The sequence below is a fragment of the Callithrix jacchus genome, chromosome 8 (assembly GCF_049354715.1).
Source record: "Callithrix jacchus isolate 240 chromosome 8, calJac240_pri, whole genome shotgun sequence".
Classification (NCBI taxonomy): domain Eukaryota; kingdom Metazoa; phylum Chordata; class Mammalia; order Primates; family Cebidae; genus Callithrix; species Callithrix jacchus.
This window is the reverse complement of record NC_133509.1, coordinates 3,928,669-3,946,613: the sequence shown is the minus strand read 5'-3', so window position 1 is coordinate 3,946,613 and position 17,945 is coordinate 3,928,669. Positions and strand designations below refer to the sequence as shown.

Genomic DNA, 17,945 nt, shown 5'->3' with positions numbered 1-17,945 from the left:
TAAGAAGCTTACTCAATGATTCTTACATTGATTGACATTTAAGAATCACGAGGGCCGGGCGCAGTGGCTCACGCCTATAATCCCAGCACTTTGGAAGGCCGAGGCGGGTGGATCACGAGGTCAAGAGATGGAGACCATCCTGGTCAACATGGTGAAACCCCGTCTCTACTAAAAATACAAAAAATTAGCCAGGCATGGTGGCACGTGCCTGTAATCCCAGGAGAATTGCCTGAACCCAGGAGGCGGAGGTTGCGGTGAGCTGAGATCACGCCATTGCACTCCAGCCTGGGTCACAAGAGTGAAACTCCATCTTGGAAAAAAAAAAAAAAAAAGAATCACTAGTTTGCCCATGCCTATGTCCTGAATGGTATCGCCTAGGTTTTCTTCTAGGGTTTTCATGGTGTTAGTTGTTATATTTAAACCTTAAATCCATCTGGAGTTGATTTTTGTATAAGGCATAAGGAAGGGGTCCAGTTTCAGCTTTGTGCATATGGCTAGCCAGTTTTCCCAACACCATTTGTTAAATAGGGACTCCTTTTCCCATTGCTTGTTTTTGTCTGATTTGTTAAAGATCTGATGGTTGTAGATAAGTGGCATTATTTCTGAGGCCTCTGTACTGTTTCATTGGCCTGTAGCTCTGTTTTGGCACCAGTATCATGCTGTTTGGATTACTGTAGCCTTGTAGGGTAGTTTGAAGTCAGGTAGGGTGATGCCTCCAGCTTTTTTTTTTTTTTTTTTTGCTTATGATTGTCTTAGCAATGTGGGCTGTTTTTGGTTCCATATGAAATTTAAGGTGTTTTTTCCAATTCTGTGAAGAAAGTCAATGGTAGCTTGATGGGGATAGCACTGAATCTGTAAATTACTTTTGGCAGTATGGCCATTTTTCCGATACTGCTTCTTCCTAACCATGTGCATGGAATGTTTTCACATCTGTTTGTGTCTTCTCTTATTTTCTTGAGCAATAGTTTGTAGTTCTCCTTGAAAAGGTCCTTCACATCTCTTCTTAGTTGTATTCCTAGGTATTTTACACTCTTTGTAACAGTTGTGAATGAGAGTTCACTCATGATTTGACTTTATTACTGGTGTATAGGCATGCTTGTGATTTTTGCACATGGATTTTGTATCCTGACACTCTGCTGAACTCGCTTATCAACTTAGGGAGATTTTGGGCTAAGACGATGAGGTCTTCTAAATACACAATCATGTCATCTGCAAATAGAGGTAAGGTGACTTCCTCTTTTCCTAATTGAATACCCTTTATTTCTTTTTCTAGCCTGGGTGTCCTGGCCAGAACTTCCAGTACTATGTTGAATAGGAGTGGTGAGAGAAGGCATGCTTGTCTTGTGCCCATTTTCAAAGGGAACACTTCCAGTTTTGGGCCATTCAGTTTGATATTGGCTTTGAGTTTGTCATTAATAGTTGTTATTATTTTGAGATACATTCCACTGATACTGAGTTTATTGAGAGTTTTTAGCATAAAAGGCTCTTGAATATGGTCAAAGGCCTTCTCTGCATCTGTTGAGATAATCATGTGGTTTTTGTCTTTGGTTCTGTTTATGTGATGGAGTACGTTTATAAATTTGTGGACTTCATGACTAAATCACCAAAAGCAATGGCAATGAAAGCCAAAATAGACAAATGGGATCTAATTATACCAAGGAACTTCTGCACAGCAAAGGAAACTCATTAGAATGAATCAGCAATCAGCAGAATGGGAAAAAATTTTTGCAATCTACCCATCTGACAAAGGGCTAATATCCAGAATCTACAAAGAACTTTAATTTACAAACAAAAACCAAACAACCCCATCAAAAAGTGGGCAATGGATATGAACAGACACCTCTCAAAAGAAGACATTTATGCAGCCAACAAACATATGCAAAGAAGCTCATCATCACTGGTCATTAGAGAAATGCAAATCAAAACCACACTGAGACACCATTTCATGCCAGTTATGATGACAGTCATTTAAAAAATCAGGAGACAACAGATGCTGGAGAAGATGCAGAGAAATAGGAACACTTTTACACTGTTGATGGGAATGTAAAGTAGTTCAACCATCGTGGAAGACAGTGTGGCGATTTCTCAAGGATCTAGAACTAACATTATCATTTGACCCAGCAATCCCTTTACTGAGTATATAACCAAGGAACTATATAAATCATTCTGTTATAAAGACACATGCACACATGTTTATTGCGGTACTGTTCAATGCCAGTATTAAATGTTTGCAAACATTTCTATAAGTTCATATGTACTATAAAACTACACAGAATTGGCAATATAGTAAATATCTGACTGAAGACAGGGGAACTTACAGCCTTCTGAACAAAGTTCTACTTTGATTGTATTTCTCAAAAATAAGCTCTAGCTTAGAAAGTGCAGCTATAAAGTAAGAAGACATTTCCATAAGCCACACTGCATAAACAAGTAGTACCATAGCTACTCCTGTGCCATTTTAATCTATTTGTAGTTAATTACATTTCTCCCTCACTCTTACTCTTCATATGTTGGAGCAGCCCTTGAACCCAGAGAGCCACTAACCAACTTGCTGGCTGTAAAAGAGAGATGACTTTGACCATCTTAGAACTAAGGTTTCTTTTTCATTCCATAAGCATTTTTTATTCCCCACTGTGTGCCAAGCATTGGTGTTTATAAAGATGCTCTTGAGTCCATCCATCCATCCATCCATCCATCCATCCTTCTAGCACGTGGATGCTTACTTCACTGTACACACAAAAGTTAATTCAAACTAGATCACAGGTATAAATGTAAAACACAAAACTATAAAATTTCTAAAAAAAAACATAGGAGAAAGTCTTTGTAATCTTATGTTAGGCAGAGATTTCTTAGACACAATACCAAAAGCTTGATACATAAAAGAAAATAAACTGGACATCATCCAAATTAAGAATTTCTCCTTAAGCGAAACTGACTGGGAGAAAGTATTTGCAAAGCACAAAGGACTTTTATCCAGAATATACAAACAATTTTCATAATTCAACAATAAGGAAAACAAACAACCCTTGTCCCCAAAATGTGCAAAGATTAGCAGGTACTTACTTCACCAGGCAAGATACACAGTGCTGAATATGCAAATGAAAGGACACTCAAAGCTATAGAATTTGAAATCAAAACCACAGTGAGACAGCTATATACCTATTTGAATGGCTGAAATGTAAAAGACAAACCACATGAAATGTTGCTGAGGATACGAAGAAGTTCAGAGTCTTGCACAATACTGGCAGGAATGTAAGATGGTACCACCACTTTGAAAAACAGTTTTGCAGCTTCCTATCCTACTACACAATCTAGCCATTCCATTCCTACGTGTTTACCTAAGAGACAAGGACATAATGTCCATACAAAGATTTGTATGTGAATGTCCATACACACTTTTATTTGTAGTAGTTCCGAATGTTCATCAATGGCTGGATGGATAAACAAATTGTGATACAGGTAGACTATCCCTTGATCAACGTGTGTGGAACCAGAAATTTTGGACTGGGGATATTTTTTCAGATTTGGAATATTTGCATTATGCTTCCCAGTTGAGCCTCACTGATCTGGAAATACAAAATGCTCCAGTGAGCATTCCTTTGCGCATCATGTTGGTCCTCAAAAAGTTTCAGATTTTGGAGCATTCCAGATTTTTTGAATTCAGAATACTACTCAGCAATAAAAGGGGGTGAATTGATGTACATAACATGGATATATTTCAAAATAATTGTGCTGAGTCAAAATAGCCAGACAAAAGAGTATAGATGTTGCCATTTATATACAATTCTAGAAAATGCAAATAATCTATAGTACCAGAAAGCCTGGCAGTGTGGTGGTGGGAGAGGAGGGAGACATGAGAAAGATGACAAAGGGGCACTAGGAGACTTGTGAGGGTGATGGACATATATTCACCATGACTGTACTTGATGGTTTCATGGGTAGATGGATACATATGCCAAGACCTGTCAAATTGTGCACTTTAAGTATGTGAAATCTGTGTATCAATTATACCGCAGTGAAGCTGTTAATAAAGATACATGAAACAACACAAATACTAATTCGTTAGAGAAATGATGCCCTCTCTCTCTCTTGTTCTTTTCGGACTACTGGCAGGAAAACTGTATTCAATCTGCCTGGTAACTTAACATATGATTCAATGACTGTAATCCAAGTGAAACGTATTAGAAATAAATTAGAGCCCAACACGGAAAAAACAAGGGAATTTTTTAAAAACTTTAAGGAAAGCAAAAGACAGTGAAAAATACATCAGAGTCCAAAAAAATAAAGTCTTTGACAACTGGTATGAAAAAAGGAGGCAATGTTTCCAATTATAAATCTAAGTAAGAATAAAGTTTCATAGTCCCGTAAGGTTTATCAGTCCTTATTTATGTGCATAAAAGGTAGAAGAAAAATACTGAGCTGATGCCTCCCTGGGTAGGGAAGGGAAGGGGAGTTCATTTCAGGTTGAAAAAACGGCACATGCAAAGTCACGGAAATGTCAAAGACATGTCTCATTTAGGGTTTTGCAAGCAGTCTAGTAAGTATAAAATGAGCAGTCATAGGAAATGAAGGTGGTGAGAAAGGGAGGGGTCAGGTCATGAATCAGTCTGTCTGTTACCCTAAGGAGTTTGGACTTTCGTATATATGGGTAGCCAGGTAGAGATGTCCACTCTGCAGTTAGAAGTCTAGAGCTCAAAGGAGAGATTGATTTAAAGCTAGCTATTTCAGGGAAGTCTCTTGACATACTGTGTTGATTCATTCATGGGTGGGTGGGTGGATGGGTGGGTGGGTGGATGGAGGGGTGGGTGGGTGGATGGAGGGGTGGGTGGGTGGATGGAGGGGTGGGTGGATCGTTAGATAGACAATGACAGTAGTTCCTGGATCATGTTTTGAAGACTGCCCTGCCTCCAGTTGAACTGCCTTTGTGATGCTTGCCTGTTTCAAGCATAAGTTTTCCATATTTGCATGCATCTATTTCTGTATTCTGTTCTGTTTCACTGATCTGTGTGACTGTTGCATCACAAATACCACATTATGTTGAGTATTCTAGCTTTATAACAACAGGAAATTTTTTATCTTTACAAATAAAACATTAGCTTTTAGGAATACCTAAAACCCTAAGTGGCCTATTGCCATGTGGAGAGAGCAAGCTTCAGCTGTTTTTCCTGACAGAATCTACATTTGATACTTCTTTGTCTCTAGAGAGGCTTGCATTTATTTGGAGGGGAACTAATCTTGTGACTTCTAGTTACCTCTAGTTTCTTCTCTGGAATGACATATGCAGACACTAGAAGACTTAAGGGAGAAAAGCATTTGTCCAAAGTAGGAAAGCCGACTTGTAATTTCCATATTAGTAGTGATGGATGGAGAATTTTCACAGGCTAATCCAATGATCATATAATCTTCAAACCCCTTTTCAGCTGTAGTTATTTACAGCTTTATCAATCTATTCTTTTCTAACTTTGCAGGCTACTTGAGAAGTTGTATAGATTCTTCCAGAGTGAACATGTCATTTCAGTGTGGACTTGAACATGGCTTCTGCTGTGATTACTCTTGGGAGATGGGACCTACTGGTACATCACAAAGTATCTGGAAGAGTTAACATCAAAAACCTTATTTGAGGTGGCTGCTTTCCATTTTACTAAAGCAAAAGGGCTTTAGAAAGGAAACAACTTTACTCAGATTAAAGATGGGATTAATTTCTCCTTATACAGCTAAATACATAACAGTGCCTGGAAATATTTCATCAATGAATATAAAATAGTTCTTATAACACAAGTCAATAAACAACATCAATAAAGTGCAAGAAAACAGTTGCATGTTGCTTGGTACAGTGTTTTCTTCACTCAGATCAACAAACGGTGACCTCATCATTATTCAACAAGATAGTAGAAAGGTCATCAAAGCAAACTGCAGGAGAGCCCACACTGATTCATGCCACACAAACGTTTGTCGCCAACAGCTGTGTTATCGCTCATTCTCATTGCGCAGCTGGGGCTCCCCTTTCATTTCCTAAGTGAGTAAATGCCATGTTGCATGATACAAGCACCGTCTCTGCTGCTTGAGTCATGAATCAGGTCAGTTCTCTTTTAGTTAGCCTCACCCCTCATTGTAGGTGGGGGAAGCGGCTTGCTACAGTTTTAGCTATTTTTTTTAAACAGCTAATAGGCCTTTTTCTAAGGTTGTGTGAGTCCACTATTGAATCATTCAGCATTTTAATAAAAAATACCAGTTAGACTGAATGTCATGAAGATATTGAAGAAACCAATTTCATGTGGAAAAATCTTTGGTTATGTAGGTTTTAAACTATTACATATAACTCCTCTTTTTAAAAAATTATTAAAACCTGAGGACTGAAGAGTAAGAAGCAGCATGGTATAGTCTCTGCCTGCTGGATGAGATTCCATGATTTATTCTCTAAGTCAAAGATTCTACAGTTAGATTACTCCTCAGAACTCAGGCTGAGTTTGAGCAGGTCTAAGGTGTTTATTCCTTTTAGCCCTCCTAGTTAATGGGGCATAGAGTGCTCTTGACGACTACTCCATGCTTCTTCCTATCAAAGCAGAAGAAGTCAGTAAAAACCTTGAGTTTTAAAATTCATCTGAAATATAAATGGAAGAGTCTCGTGACAAAACCATGGCCAAGTGTACAGGGCAGTTGATCTAGTTGGTACACGTTAGTGGTAGATGATGTGTGTAACTGTAAGAAACCTACTCACAGCAAAGGGGACCCAATCCCCAGGAGAAGGTCTAGAGAAGAGGCGGGAAAAGAGCCTGAGGCTCTGTGTGCACATTCTGAGACCAGTCTCTCCTGGCTCTCACTCAGTGGGTGCCTGTTTGCACATCATTTCTTGACCTCTGTGACTCTTACCTTTTTTGTCTGATTATAAAATAGGATAATAATTCTTGCCTTTCAGAATTGTCATGAAGATTAAATAATGTTTGTAAAAACAATTAGACAGAATAGGTGCTCAGTCAACAATAACATTAGCTGCACATGATGGCTCACGCCCGTAATTCTAACACTTTGGGAGGTCAAGACCAGAGGATTGTGTGAGCCCAGGAGTTCGAGACCACCCTGAGCAAGATGGTGAGCCCTGGTCTTTGCAAAAAAAATAAAATAGCCGGCTTGGTAGTGTGCACCTGTAGCCCCAGCTTTTCTAGAGACTACAGTGGCAGGATTGCTTGAGCCCAGGAGTTTGAGGATGCAATGAGCCGTGACCACACCCCTGCTTTCGAGCAATTTTCATATTCTGTCTCATTGACTTAACAAATTACTGAAAGTCTGTCTGGCCCTGGTGGCTCATGCCTGTAATCCCAGTGCTTGTAGTCCTCCTCCCTAGGCCTTCATTGAGGCCAAGAGTTCAAGACCAGCCTGGGCAACGTAGTGAGACCCCATCTGTACCAAATATTTTTTTCTACTTAGCTAGGCATGGTGGCAAGTGCCTGTGGTCCCAGCTGCACAGCCTGAGTTGGGAAGATTGCTTCATCTCAGAATTTCAAGGCTGCAGTGAGCCATAATCACACTACAGTTCAGCCTTGACAAGAGAGAGAGACCCTGTCTTAAAAGAAAATCTTCTGTGTGTACATACACATGTTTTTTAAAAGTCAGTCATTGTAGCGGGGAGGACAGCTATTAAACAAGCACCGTGTGAGAGTTATGTACAAATCACTGTGAGATCAGAGAAGGAATGCCAAACCCTGCAGGGAGGGTAGGGGAGGAAAGCCAGCTTCCCAGAGGAAGTCAGAGTTCTCTGTAAAAATGAGTTCATCAAGTAAGCAAGGGTGGAAAGGCGTTGCAGGGAGATGGAGCAGCTTATACAAAGACACAGAGGCATGTTCCGGGAAGGACAAGTGGTGTTGTGTGGTTAGAGTTGTGGGTGTGTTGTGTTGGGAATTGTATAAAAGAAGGTTTAAACTGCTGTTGCCACATAAAGGAACTGCTTAGATGCCTTGATCCTGTTTGTTTCAGGTGGAAATCCAGACAGATTGATTTGGCCTGTTATTTCTGAGTACTTCAGAAAGACCAAATACCCACTCCCCGTATTTTTGGCATTTCTATTCCCTACACGGTTGGAACCAGGAAGCATAACAATGAAACATTAAGAAAGGAGAAGAGGGAGGAAGCAGAGGGCGAATCTACTTGGGATTTACGAAAAGATATTACAGAAAACAGGCATCTTTGCCTAGTTTATTGGGATCTCTACTAAAGATTTATTTTTCTATTTTTAAAAAGGTATTAATCTCTCTGAGATGAAAGTTACCTTCATATGTGTCATAAAATAGCTCTGAGTAGGAACTCACTCTAATAAGAATAATTAATAAAAAGAAAAATTTTACCCAACTTGAGAAACTGTGTTCAGGGAGCAACTGTCTTGAATAAAGAAGGCATGAAAAGCCTTTGTATTCCTTTTTGTCCTGTATAACAAATTATTTTTCTTGCAAAGCCCCAAATTGCTTTCCTCTACATTGCTGCATTTCTGTGAACATGATTCCAGTCCACTGCGGCTCTTCCAAGGATACTCCTGATATCAATCTTGAAGCCTATTCAGACGAGGATGGGAGTCAGAGTTGAACTGTGCCAACACTCCTGCTGAGAATTAGCCCAGTTTCATTCTGTGTGAAGGAGCCCCCAGTTCAGTGCCCTTTGCATGTTTAGGGTACACAGAGCTGAGAGGCTCTGCAGGGAGTGCAGAGTTAAGAAACTGCGTGATAGGAACGCTATCTCTTACTCTTTCATAATGAGATCTGTGCAGGGAAGCTAAAAAAAGATGAGGCTTTTCTATCATTCCGTGCAGCTGTGGTGTTCTTGTAACAAGCTACTTCTGCTTCATAAGGCAAGAAAAACAGAATTGTGGACAGACTCTCAGAACGAGCAGGGTCTCCAGGAGTCCCGGCTGTCTGTTTTTTTTTTTTTTGAGACGGAGTTTCGCTTGTTACCCAGGCAGGAGTGCAATGGCGCGATCTCGGCTCACCGCAACCTCCACCTCCTGGGTTCAGGCAATTCTCCTGCCTCAGCCTCCTGAGTAGCTGGGATTACAGGCACGCGCCACCATGTCCAGCTCATTTTTTGTATTTTTAGTAGAGACGGGGTTTCACCATGTTGACCACGATGGTCTTGATGTCTTGACCTCGTGATCCACCCGCCTCGGCCTCCCAAAGTGCTGGAATTACAGGCGTGAGCCACCGCGCCCGGCCAGTCCTTAAGTCTTAATACAGCTATAATTAGCCAGGTTGTCAGCAACCAGGCCGGAGGTGTCACACAAGTACGTTGTAAAATCTTTTTTACTTGGAAGAAAAGATGATGGTGAACTACAAATTTGATGTCTGTGCCTTTATCCTATTTAATTTATATTTATATCATTTACAGGAATTTCTCAAACTGTATGTTTCCCTGTTTTATCTTACAAATTGCCAGTTTTATCAGAATAAGACTTGGTGTCGTCAAGTACGTCTCTGTCAACCTGACTTTTAACCACTTGGAAGACCTGTGCACCCTTGCAGCCCCTTTATCTTGCCATGCACTCCCACCTTCTGGACGTATCAGGAGGGGCACATACCCCTGAGGAGCCACACTGAAACTTTTCCATTTTATAATGATGGCCAATCCTAGGCCTTTATGTGTAATTCATTCTTTTTTAGGCTTTCTAGTCCCACAGACTGACTTTGGAAATATATGGGTTATAAGAAAGTACTGAAGAACTATAATCTCTTCAGATCTAATATTAAATGAGACCCAGATTTTTTTCTTAGTGGACTGCAAAGGCACATTTATTTAACACCTAGTCAGTTTACATGGGAGTCCTTTAAGCTGTGAATTCCTTGTTGGTAAGGGACTGTGTCCAATACTGCACCTGGCACACAGTAGGAAAACTATGAATATGTGTTGAATGAGGAACATTGGCAAAAGCCAGGATTTTTTAGGAGCGTTTGGTCCTGAGGCCACTTTAGATGGAAGGGGTTCTCCCACAGCCTAGTTCTTTCTGAAGTGCAACTCGACCTTCTTCCACAGGTGAAGTGGAAAGGCACTATTCATCTGAGACTTGCCTTGTGGTGTTTAGCACAAATTTGGTTTCTGGGGAAAGACTGGCAAAGCACTGATGCAGGAAAAATTATTCTTAGGTCTTCTCTGATGATCATAGACTGAGTGAAACGTCTACTTATGTATAGTTACCGTCGCCATGAAAATAATCATTTTTTGCCACTGGAAGTGTTGGCCAGTAACAACCTCTAGAATGCCCTGATGAATATTCGGGAGTAGGGCTAACAGAAACGCAATGCCAGCTGGGCCAGCAGTGTCTGCCAACCCCAAATCTTTATTCAGCATCTTACTATGTGTAAAACCCATGATTTTTTTTTTTGTTGCTTTTACTTATTTCTTTAATGTAAATCTGAAGGCAGAATTAAATTTTATAATGATGATTTATGAACATCATTTATGTATACAGAAGGTGTTATTCCTACTTACTTTGGAATTATCTTGGAGTGCAGGGTTAAGATTTTGGTGATATGTGGCACACATTACTACTCAGTACATGTAGAAACCAGAACAGAAGACAGACAGAACGCTGGGAGGAAGGAAGGGAAGAGGAGGGAGTAATCCCAGGCCTGGGTCCTGGCATCAGCCTGCAGATAGTCCACAGTTTCTGCTGTGAACCTGCCGGGGAGCCTGGTGACATTCATTGCCTGCTAACTTTTAAGTTTGCTCATCTCTAAAACGAGATAAAACCTACTTTGTAGGGTTTTTGAGAGGCTTAAATGACAATGCATGTAAATATCTAACATAGACTACTCAATAAATAGTGTAATTTAACGAATAATATGTTTGTGATTTTCCCTAATGGTCTTGTTGAGAAGGCACTTACCTGTTTATCTTCCTGGACTTTAAAATGAGTCCACATCCATAAATCTGGATTCCCCCCGAGTCGAGCAGGCAGTCACTGACGATGGCATCCTCAGGGAACACCCCTCCCTGGGTGCTGGCATTGAATGGGGCATTGCTGTTTCCCAAACTGCCCGTCAGTGGGAGTTCCCCCTCTTACCTGGCATCTCAGGCTCCAGTCATCATTTTTTCACCATTCCCGGAACAGAGGGCCAGATTCTCCTTCCTTTTGTGTCTGCCTGTTTTCTGCTCAGAGGGGCATGTTTGTGTGGGAACAGGGCCTTTACGGAGCCCAGGTCTTCCTGAGGCCCTTGCCTGGAAATGGAAGAGACACAAGCTGTCAAGGGTCGGGGAGGGGCAGTCTGGCAGGTTAGCCACACAGCTCACCCATCGATTTTCAGGGCCAGGTGTTAGCATTTTACAACACGTTGGTAAGTAACATTTTCAGCAAATCGAGAAACTCCAGTTCTGCATCTTTCATAGGCATCACTTCTTCCCTCCAAGGTTAGCTTTTCTCAGGATGGGGATACATTTTCAAAAATTTTTTACAAGGAGGCAGAGTCACAGCTAATTAGTAATACTGGAGACCCAGGGGAAGTTGGAGTTTCTCCAGCGTTTTTCTGAAGGAGTTAGCAGCATAGGCAGTTTGGGAGATCAAGGAAGACCTGCTTAGGAAGGTCCAGAAATCTTACCACCACCCCATTTCTCTCCATTGAACATGGAAGAAAAGGGGGGCCCTGGCTTCTCACATTTGCTTACAGTTAGCGTGTCTGCACACTCACTGTGTGGAAGGCTCCTTTCTAAGTGCCACATGTGGTAGGTAGACCACTTACTCCTCAGGACAATGGAATTCTGAACTACAGTATTTTTATTCCCATTTACAGAGGAGGAACCAAGGCTCAGAGACAATGTAGAGACAATAAGTACATTTCCTAAGCTCAAACAGTTGGTAAGTGATAGAACTGGTTAAAACAAAACAAAACTGCGGGCAGCCTGGCTCCGGAGTCTTTTCTCCTACCCACTGTCTGAGAAGTCCTTAGTCCTACTAGAGGATCTCAACAAGGGACTGCAGGAGTGGAAAGTAAATTTAGCCTTTCTCTTCCACAGCTTTTAAAATATCTAACTTGCAGGAAAATTTCAGAAACAAGTAGCATGTTTTCATCTCAACAAGACCAAATTGCCTGTACGGTGACTCTGCTCTGCATTTTCCATAAAGAGGCCTGTGCTTTCCTTCAGAGTCCCACCCTCTTGCAGGTTAGGTTGCCAGGGAGCATTCACAGAGTTGGAGCTGAGCTTGTGGGATTTTACCAGGGATCCCTGCTGAAGGGGAGAGGCCATGGGGAAGTGGAACTGACACCGCCTCTGCCAGCTATATATGGTTCCTCAGAGCCCAGTCCTGTGCTGGTCTGAAAGGGTAGGTAGGGCCTTTATACCCCTGCCACCACCAGTGGGTGGATATGGGCCACTTGGAAGGGGGCATCTCCTTGAGCAAGGGAGCTCTTTTCAGCTGAGGTGGACCCTGAAGAAACTGACAGCTTCAGGCTCTCTCCCAACAGCACTCCCCATCACTAAGGTAGAGTTCCGCCTTGAGCAGGGGCTCTAGGTGCTGCATCTTTGTTTCCATTCTGACACTTTCACTGCCAAGGTGAGTCTACTCATTGGCAATTGCTTTCTCCTAACTCAGCGTCTTGTTTACTTGGATTCAAGATAAAAGGCATTTACTAGACGGCACAAAAAGAGATTTCAACTGTCTTGTATCCTTTTACTGTAGCCCTAGGCAGAGGCGAGGGTGTAATACTGATAGTCTCTGAAGCATGTTATAAAAACCGAGCCTGGCGTTTTGGGAGATACATGAACAATTTCTTTTACACTCATGATATCTTTCAAGTGGCACCAGTTGGCTTTTTTCTGGAGCCGGAGTCCACAGCTAAAGGCCACAATGCACTGATGGAAATCTCTAGTTAACATTTTGCTTGTCGTTGCCTTTAGTGAAATCTCTCAGTGATGAGGATTCCAGATACAACTCCCTCTTCCTTACTCCTTCCATCATGAAACTAAAGCTGTCTTCCAGTTGACTCCAGCATGGACATTAAACTGCACCCTGCTAACTTAGATCTTGTCTACCCAAGTGAATGCCAACAGCCGTCCCTGCGTCTTTTCATTTTTCCTTTTACAGTTACTGCATCCTGTTGTTGCCCCATGCCGGCACTGGCCAGTGACTGTCTCAGCTACAGGGCATGTAAAACCTGTCCCCATTTCCTTTCTTTCAGGTTGGAAAGCTTATCCAAGAAGCAGCTGGAAGAAGTAATTTGAAGAGAGTAACTCTGGAACTTGGAGGGAAAAGTCCGAATATCATCTTTGCTGATGCTGACTGTAAGTCAACCACAGGTCCCATACACGAACCAGCACACACCCTTTGGCGCCCTCTTTTGTGTCTCCACTTTTGATAGGACACTAGCAAAAGATCTTTGAAGCTAAGAGCAATCAAGAAGATCTCCTCTCTCCATGCCCAGAGCTGTTATAAATAATATATATATGTATAAAAGAAGATTTCCTCTAAGGAGAAGATAGTTTAATATTGGGAAAAGAGCACTTATCAACTGATGACTGAACAATTTGTTTTCTAGACACTAATGAGCTGTTTTGATCTGTGATGTGGAATAGGGTGGGTGACACGAAGGCTTGGTCAGTGGTGTATAGTGAAAAGAGCAGTGGTCTCTGCCTAGGTTCAAGGAATCTGTAACTTTTCAGCTGTGCCTGGTGGCTGGTAGATCATTATAAATAGTCATTCACCAGCCCTGCCAGCGTTTTCCAAACCCACAGCCCCTTCTCTGGGCAGTCAATTCCAGCCCCTTTCTGCTGCTCCCATGACTTTAACTGACGATGACAGCGCACATAGGTCAGTTCAGTATGAGTAGTCCTAAAACTGAGATGGTTCCACCTTGCCGGTAGGGCCTTACAGAGGCTTTGAGCAGTAACCTGAGAAGCCCCGTGTCTCTAGGAAGGATGCCACCTAGGTCATTCTGCAGAGGTGTGACCTTTCTGTTTTGAAAAGCTCTCCAGGTAAGGAAATCCCAAAATCTCATTCAGTGATTCTTTTTTTTTTTTTTGCTTCACATTTTACCAGGCAGAGCTGCTTTCCCAATTTTACCACCAGAGAAATCAGAATATGGAAAGCAGATCACTTGAATTTCAGCCCAGCTTGGAATTTGCAGAGTTCAGCTGTAGCTTTCTATTAGTTGTCAAGAGAATCAGAAATCTTAGGCCTGTTCCTCTTGAGGGGCAGGTACTCCATCGGCATAACATTGATTATTTTTCAGTCAGTCAGTCATTTAGCAACTAATGTACGTGGGATTAAGCTATTTTGAAGTGTAAGATATAAGAGATGAAAATGGAAGACAGAGCATATGATTTTACACAATCCTATGTCAATCTAGAGGGAATTTAGTGTCTTCAAAGAAGACCCATTGATAGTACAGTTTAATCTCCCAAATACTAAACATACAGCTACAAGGCCCTACAGATTAGGAGTTGTAAATTGGCCAGATACAGAATATAGACATGTTTACCTGTATAAACATCACAGTGTGATGCACATTAACATATTGATCTCTCTGAAAACTGGAAAGATCTGGCAACCTGGGCCTCATAATTACGCCTGACAACCATAAAATGTGGTGGCTTTCCTAGACTCTGCATTACATTGCTTTACCACATGGCACATCCATACCTTTACCTTATATACCTAACCCGGTGGGATATTGGGGTTTGAGACTCCTGTTACAGATGAGGTTCAGTGCTTCTATTTGCAGAATAAGAAAGAAACCCAAAGAAGTGAAGTTGTTCAAGTTCACATAGCATGTCAGGGTGCACTTAGAGCTAGAACTAAGTTTCATTCCCAATCCAGTGCTATTGATGGTTACATCCTGCAGTGAACACATGAGACCTGGGCTTTGGAGCAGAGAGGGAGGTGGCTTCCTAGACAGGCCCCTCCCCAGGCACAGCAGTGAGAACACGGCTGTTTCCTCTTGTAGTGGACTATGCTGTGGAGCAGGCTCACCAGGGCGTGTTCTTCAATCAAGGCCAGTGCTGCACTGCAGGGTCTCGAATCTTCGTGGAGGAGTCCATTTACGAGGAGTTTGTGAGGAGAAGCGTGGAGCGGGCCAAGAGGCGCATAGTGGGGAGTCCCTTCGACCCCACCACTGAGCAGGGTCCCCAGGTAGAAAAACCATAATGTCTCCCTTTGTTTACTTAGTCCTTAACTGGCACAGAACTGGAACTCTAGTAGGACCCTACAAAGCATCATCTTCCTTTTCTGCTGCCTCCTTTATTCTCCACCCTGTCTTCCTGGCTGGAACTATAGCCAGAGAGGGATTGCTCGTCTCTTATGCTTCTCTTTTCCCTTTCTGAATTTTCTCTCTGTATTTTCTGGGATTACTGTTACTTTAAGGATATTCTGGCCTTTGGGACTAAGCTGGAGTCTCTCCGTTCTAAACGAAGCCCTGAGTATGAGAAGATGGGTCTTGACACTAGATACCAGTCTCAGTCGTTCTAATCACTGAACTTTCAGACGTCCCTACAGATGCCACAGTCAAGGAGGGTGGTAGACAGCTTTCTCTCCTAGAGCCATGCACCCTTTTACAAGCGGCCAAGGAGCCTCTCCAGCAGCATGAACCACCCTGTACAGACGACTTGCAGCTCATGAATGTGCAGGAGAAGAAGGGCTGGCTCACTTTCCTTTCGTTGTATCGTTATTTCTTACTCTGAATGCCTCGTGTTCTATAGTGGGGTGGGGAGGGCCACAAAGTCTCTCCCAAGCTGCCAGACTACACTTTTCACCTCTGCAGATTCACCATAATCATCAAGGCATATTTCTGAAGCCAATTCTGGTTATAATCTGTACACAGCCAGGGTCTGAGAATGTTTAGAAGGGTTCTGTGCCAGCTCTTGTCTGGGTCTCTAGAGCATAGGATTTCCTGGTAAGGGGCAGCATCTGCTCGGTGTGGGGACTACTCACGAGGAGACTCATGTTCGGGCTGAGCAGTTCAAACTGGGTGAAGGTAGGTTTTTGTATTATTTACCATAATAACGAAATAGCTCTGTCAGTTTGGGGGGGAGACTGACTAGGAAGCTAGTCCCTCACTCTCTACGGTTAATATTTTCCTCCAGGGTTCCTCTAAAAGCGAGTAGCAATTCCTTTAAAAACAAACTGGAGTAAGCTTGGATGGGTACCACTATCTAAAGAGCATATGTGCTAATTTTGTCTCCTACCATCGATACAACTTGCTGAGTTACTCATTCCATGATAAAAGTCAATTTTTCCTCATATGAACAATAAATAATAAATTGGCCAGTGTCTCCACTTGGAAACATTTTCTAAATGTTTAGCCGGTACTTCCGATTAGGCAGTGTCATCAGAGCAGTACCTTTACTGCAGTGCTCGATATGTTAGGGTTAACCGTACAAAACTGCCCATTTTTTCTAGGTCAGAAATTGGTAAGTAACAGCAGTTTTATATGATTTGACTGGGTGTAGTGAAACTTTGAAAAAAATCATAAAATGAAAGATTCTCAAGAACCCACTTCTTTCCATTTTCATAGAAGGTTGTGTTTGGAGCTACTAAGTCATGTCTCCCATAGATCGATAAGAAACAGTACAACAAGATCTTGGAACTCATCCAGAGTGGTGTGGCCGAGGGCGCCAAGCTGGAGTGTGGAGGCAAAGGACTGGGCCGGAAGGGGTTTTTCATTGAGCCCACAGTGTTTTCCAACGTCACTGATGATATGCGGATTGCCAAGGAGGAGGTATCTTATGAAAACCATATCTTTCTTGAGATCGTTTCTAGAGGATTTCTAGCAGATATTATTAGAGTTTTAGCTCTTTATATTTTATATAATATAAATGTTTATTTGTAATAATAATAAACACAGCTATGAAAATTCCAGTTTCAAGAAGAAAATTAAACCAAAAGACGAGCAAGCTGGATGGAGGCCAGGTGACATGCTCTGGGCTTGTGATTATTATTAGCTAACAGAACAATCAGAATAGCCTACCACTGGCCTCAACAATACACTGGCAATAGTTCAGCTCTCCCAAATGTGGGTCAGTAGGATGTTGACCAGGACAGAGAAAACACTGACGCATCTTCACATCTGTGCAAGAGAGGGATCACGAGCAAGTCAGTCAGCAGTCCAGAGCATTCAGTCCTGGAGCAGTGTCTGCAGGATCATGGAGGATGCCACTTTCCCTTCTGTACCTAAAGAAGACACCACTAGGATACATAGTGGAAGGAAGTGATGCCGGAGGGGTTGGGGACGCTGGGATGTTAAGCAAACACTCATGTTAGACTCTTTGTGCATGATCTTATCCTAGGAAAGGTTGGGAGATGTTACAGTTTTGTGCTGCTAAACTTAAATGTCATTTAAATAAACAAGGAAGAGTAAATTTGCTTTGAAACGTGGAAATCAGGTAAAGGAATGACAGAGCAGCCATGTTGAGTCATACTGTCTTTTTGCAGATCTTTGGCCCTGTGCAGGAAATTTTGAGATTTAAGACAATGGATGAAGTTATTGAAAGAGCCAATAACTCAGACTTTGGACTCGTAGCAGCCGTCTTTACTAATGATATCAACAAGGCCCTCACAGTGTCTTCTGCAATGCAAGCTGGGACTGTCTGGTAAGATCAGAGTCAGTCTGGTCACACATTACACTGGCGGCATAGCCACCAGGGTGAAATAAACAGGGATCTTCTTGGAAGGATGGGGAATACCAGAAGCAACCCAACTTCACCAGAAAAGGTGTACACTCCTTATTGCTTAGATCCAGAAATCAAAAGTATATTTTAAATTCCAAATTTTTCCTCTGGAACAAAGAAATTTAAAAACAGAACTTCTAAAAGAAATCCCATGCCAGTTAGATTATTTCTGTGTGGGCAGAATTTACATGAACTCACATTACTATGTCTTCTTCTTCCAGGATCAATTGTTACAATGCCTTAAATGCCCAGAGCCCCTTTGGGGGATTCAAGATGTCTGGAAATGGGAGAGAAATGTAAGTCTCAAAGTT

The 17,945-nt window shown here is 42.0% G+C and overlaps 1 protein-coding gene across 2 annotated transcripts in view; it reads left to right on the top strand.

The window, feature by feature from the left end:
• The window catches only part of ALDH1A2 (aldehyde dehydrogenase 1 family member A2), a 130,821-nt gene that overhangs the window by 105,099 nt on the left and 7,777 nt on the right, over positions 1-17,945 (top strand). For both annotated transcript variants that reach the window (XM_035258703.3, XM_009004960.5), the window contains exons 8-12: positions 13,152-13,254; positions 14,916-15,100; positions 16,521-16,685; positions 17,399-17,556; positions 17,856-17,930. In XM_035258703.3, the coding sequence (XP_035114594.1) occupies positions 13,152-13,254; positions 14,916-15,100; positions 16,521-16,685; positions 17,399-17,556; positions 17,856-17,930 (686 nt within the window). The remainder of the gene's footprint in view (positions 1-13,151; positions 13,255-14,915; positions 15,101-16,520; positions 16,686-17,398; positions 17,557-17,855; positions 17,931-17,945) is intronic.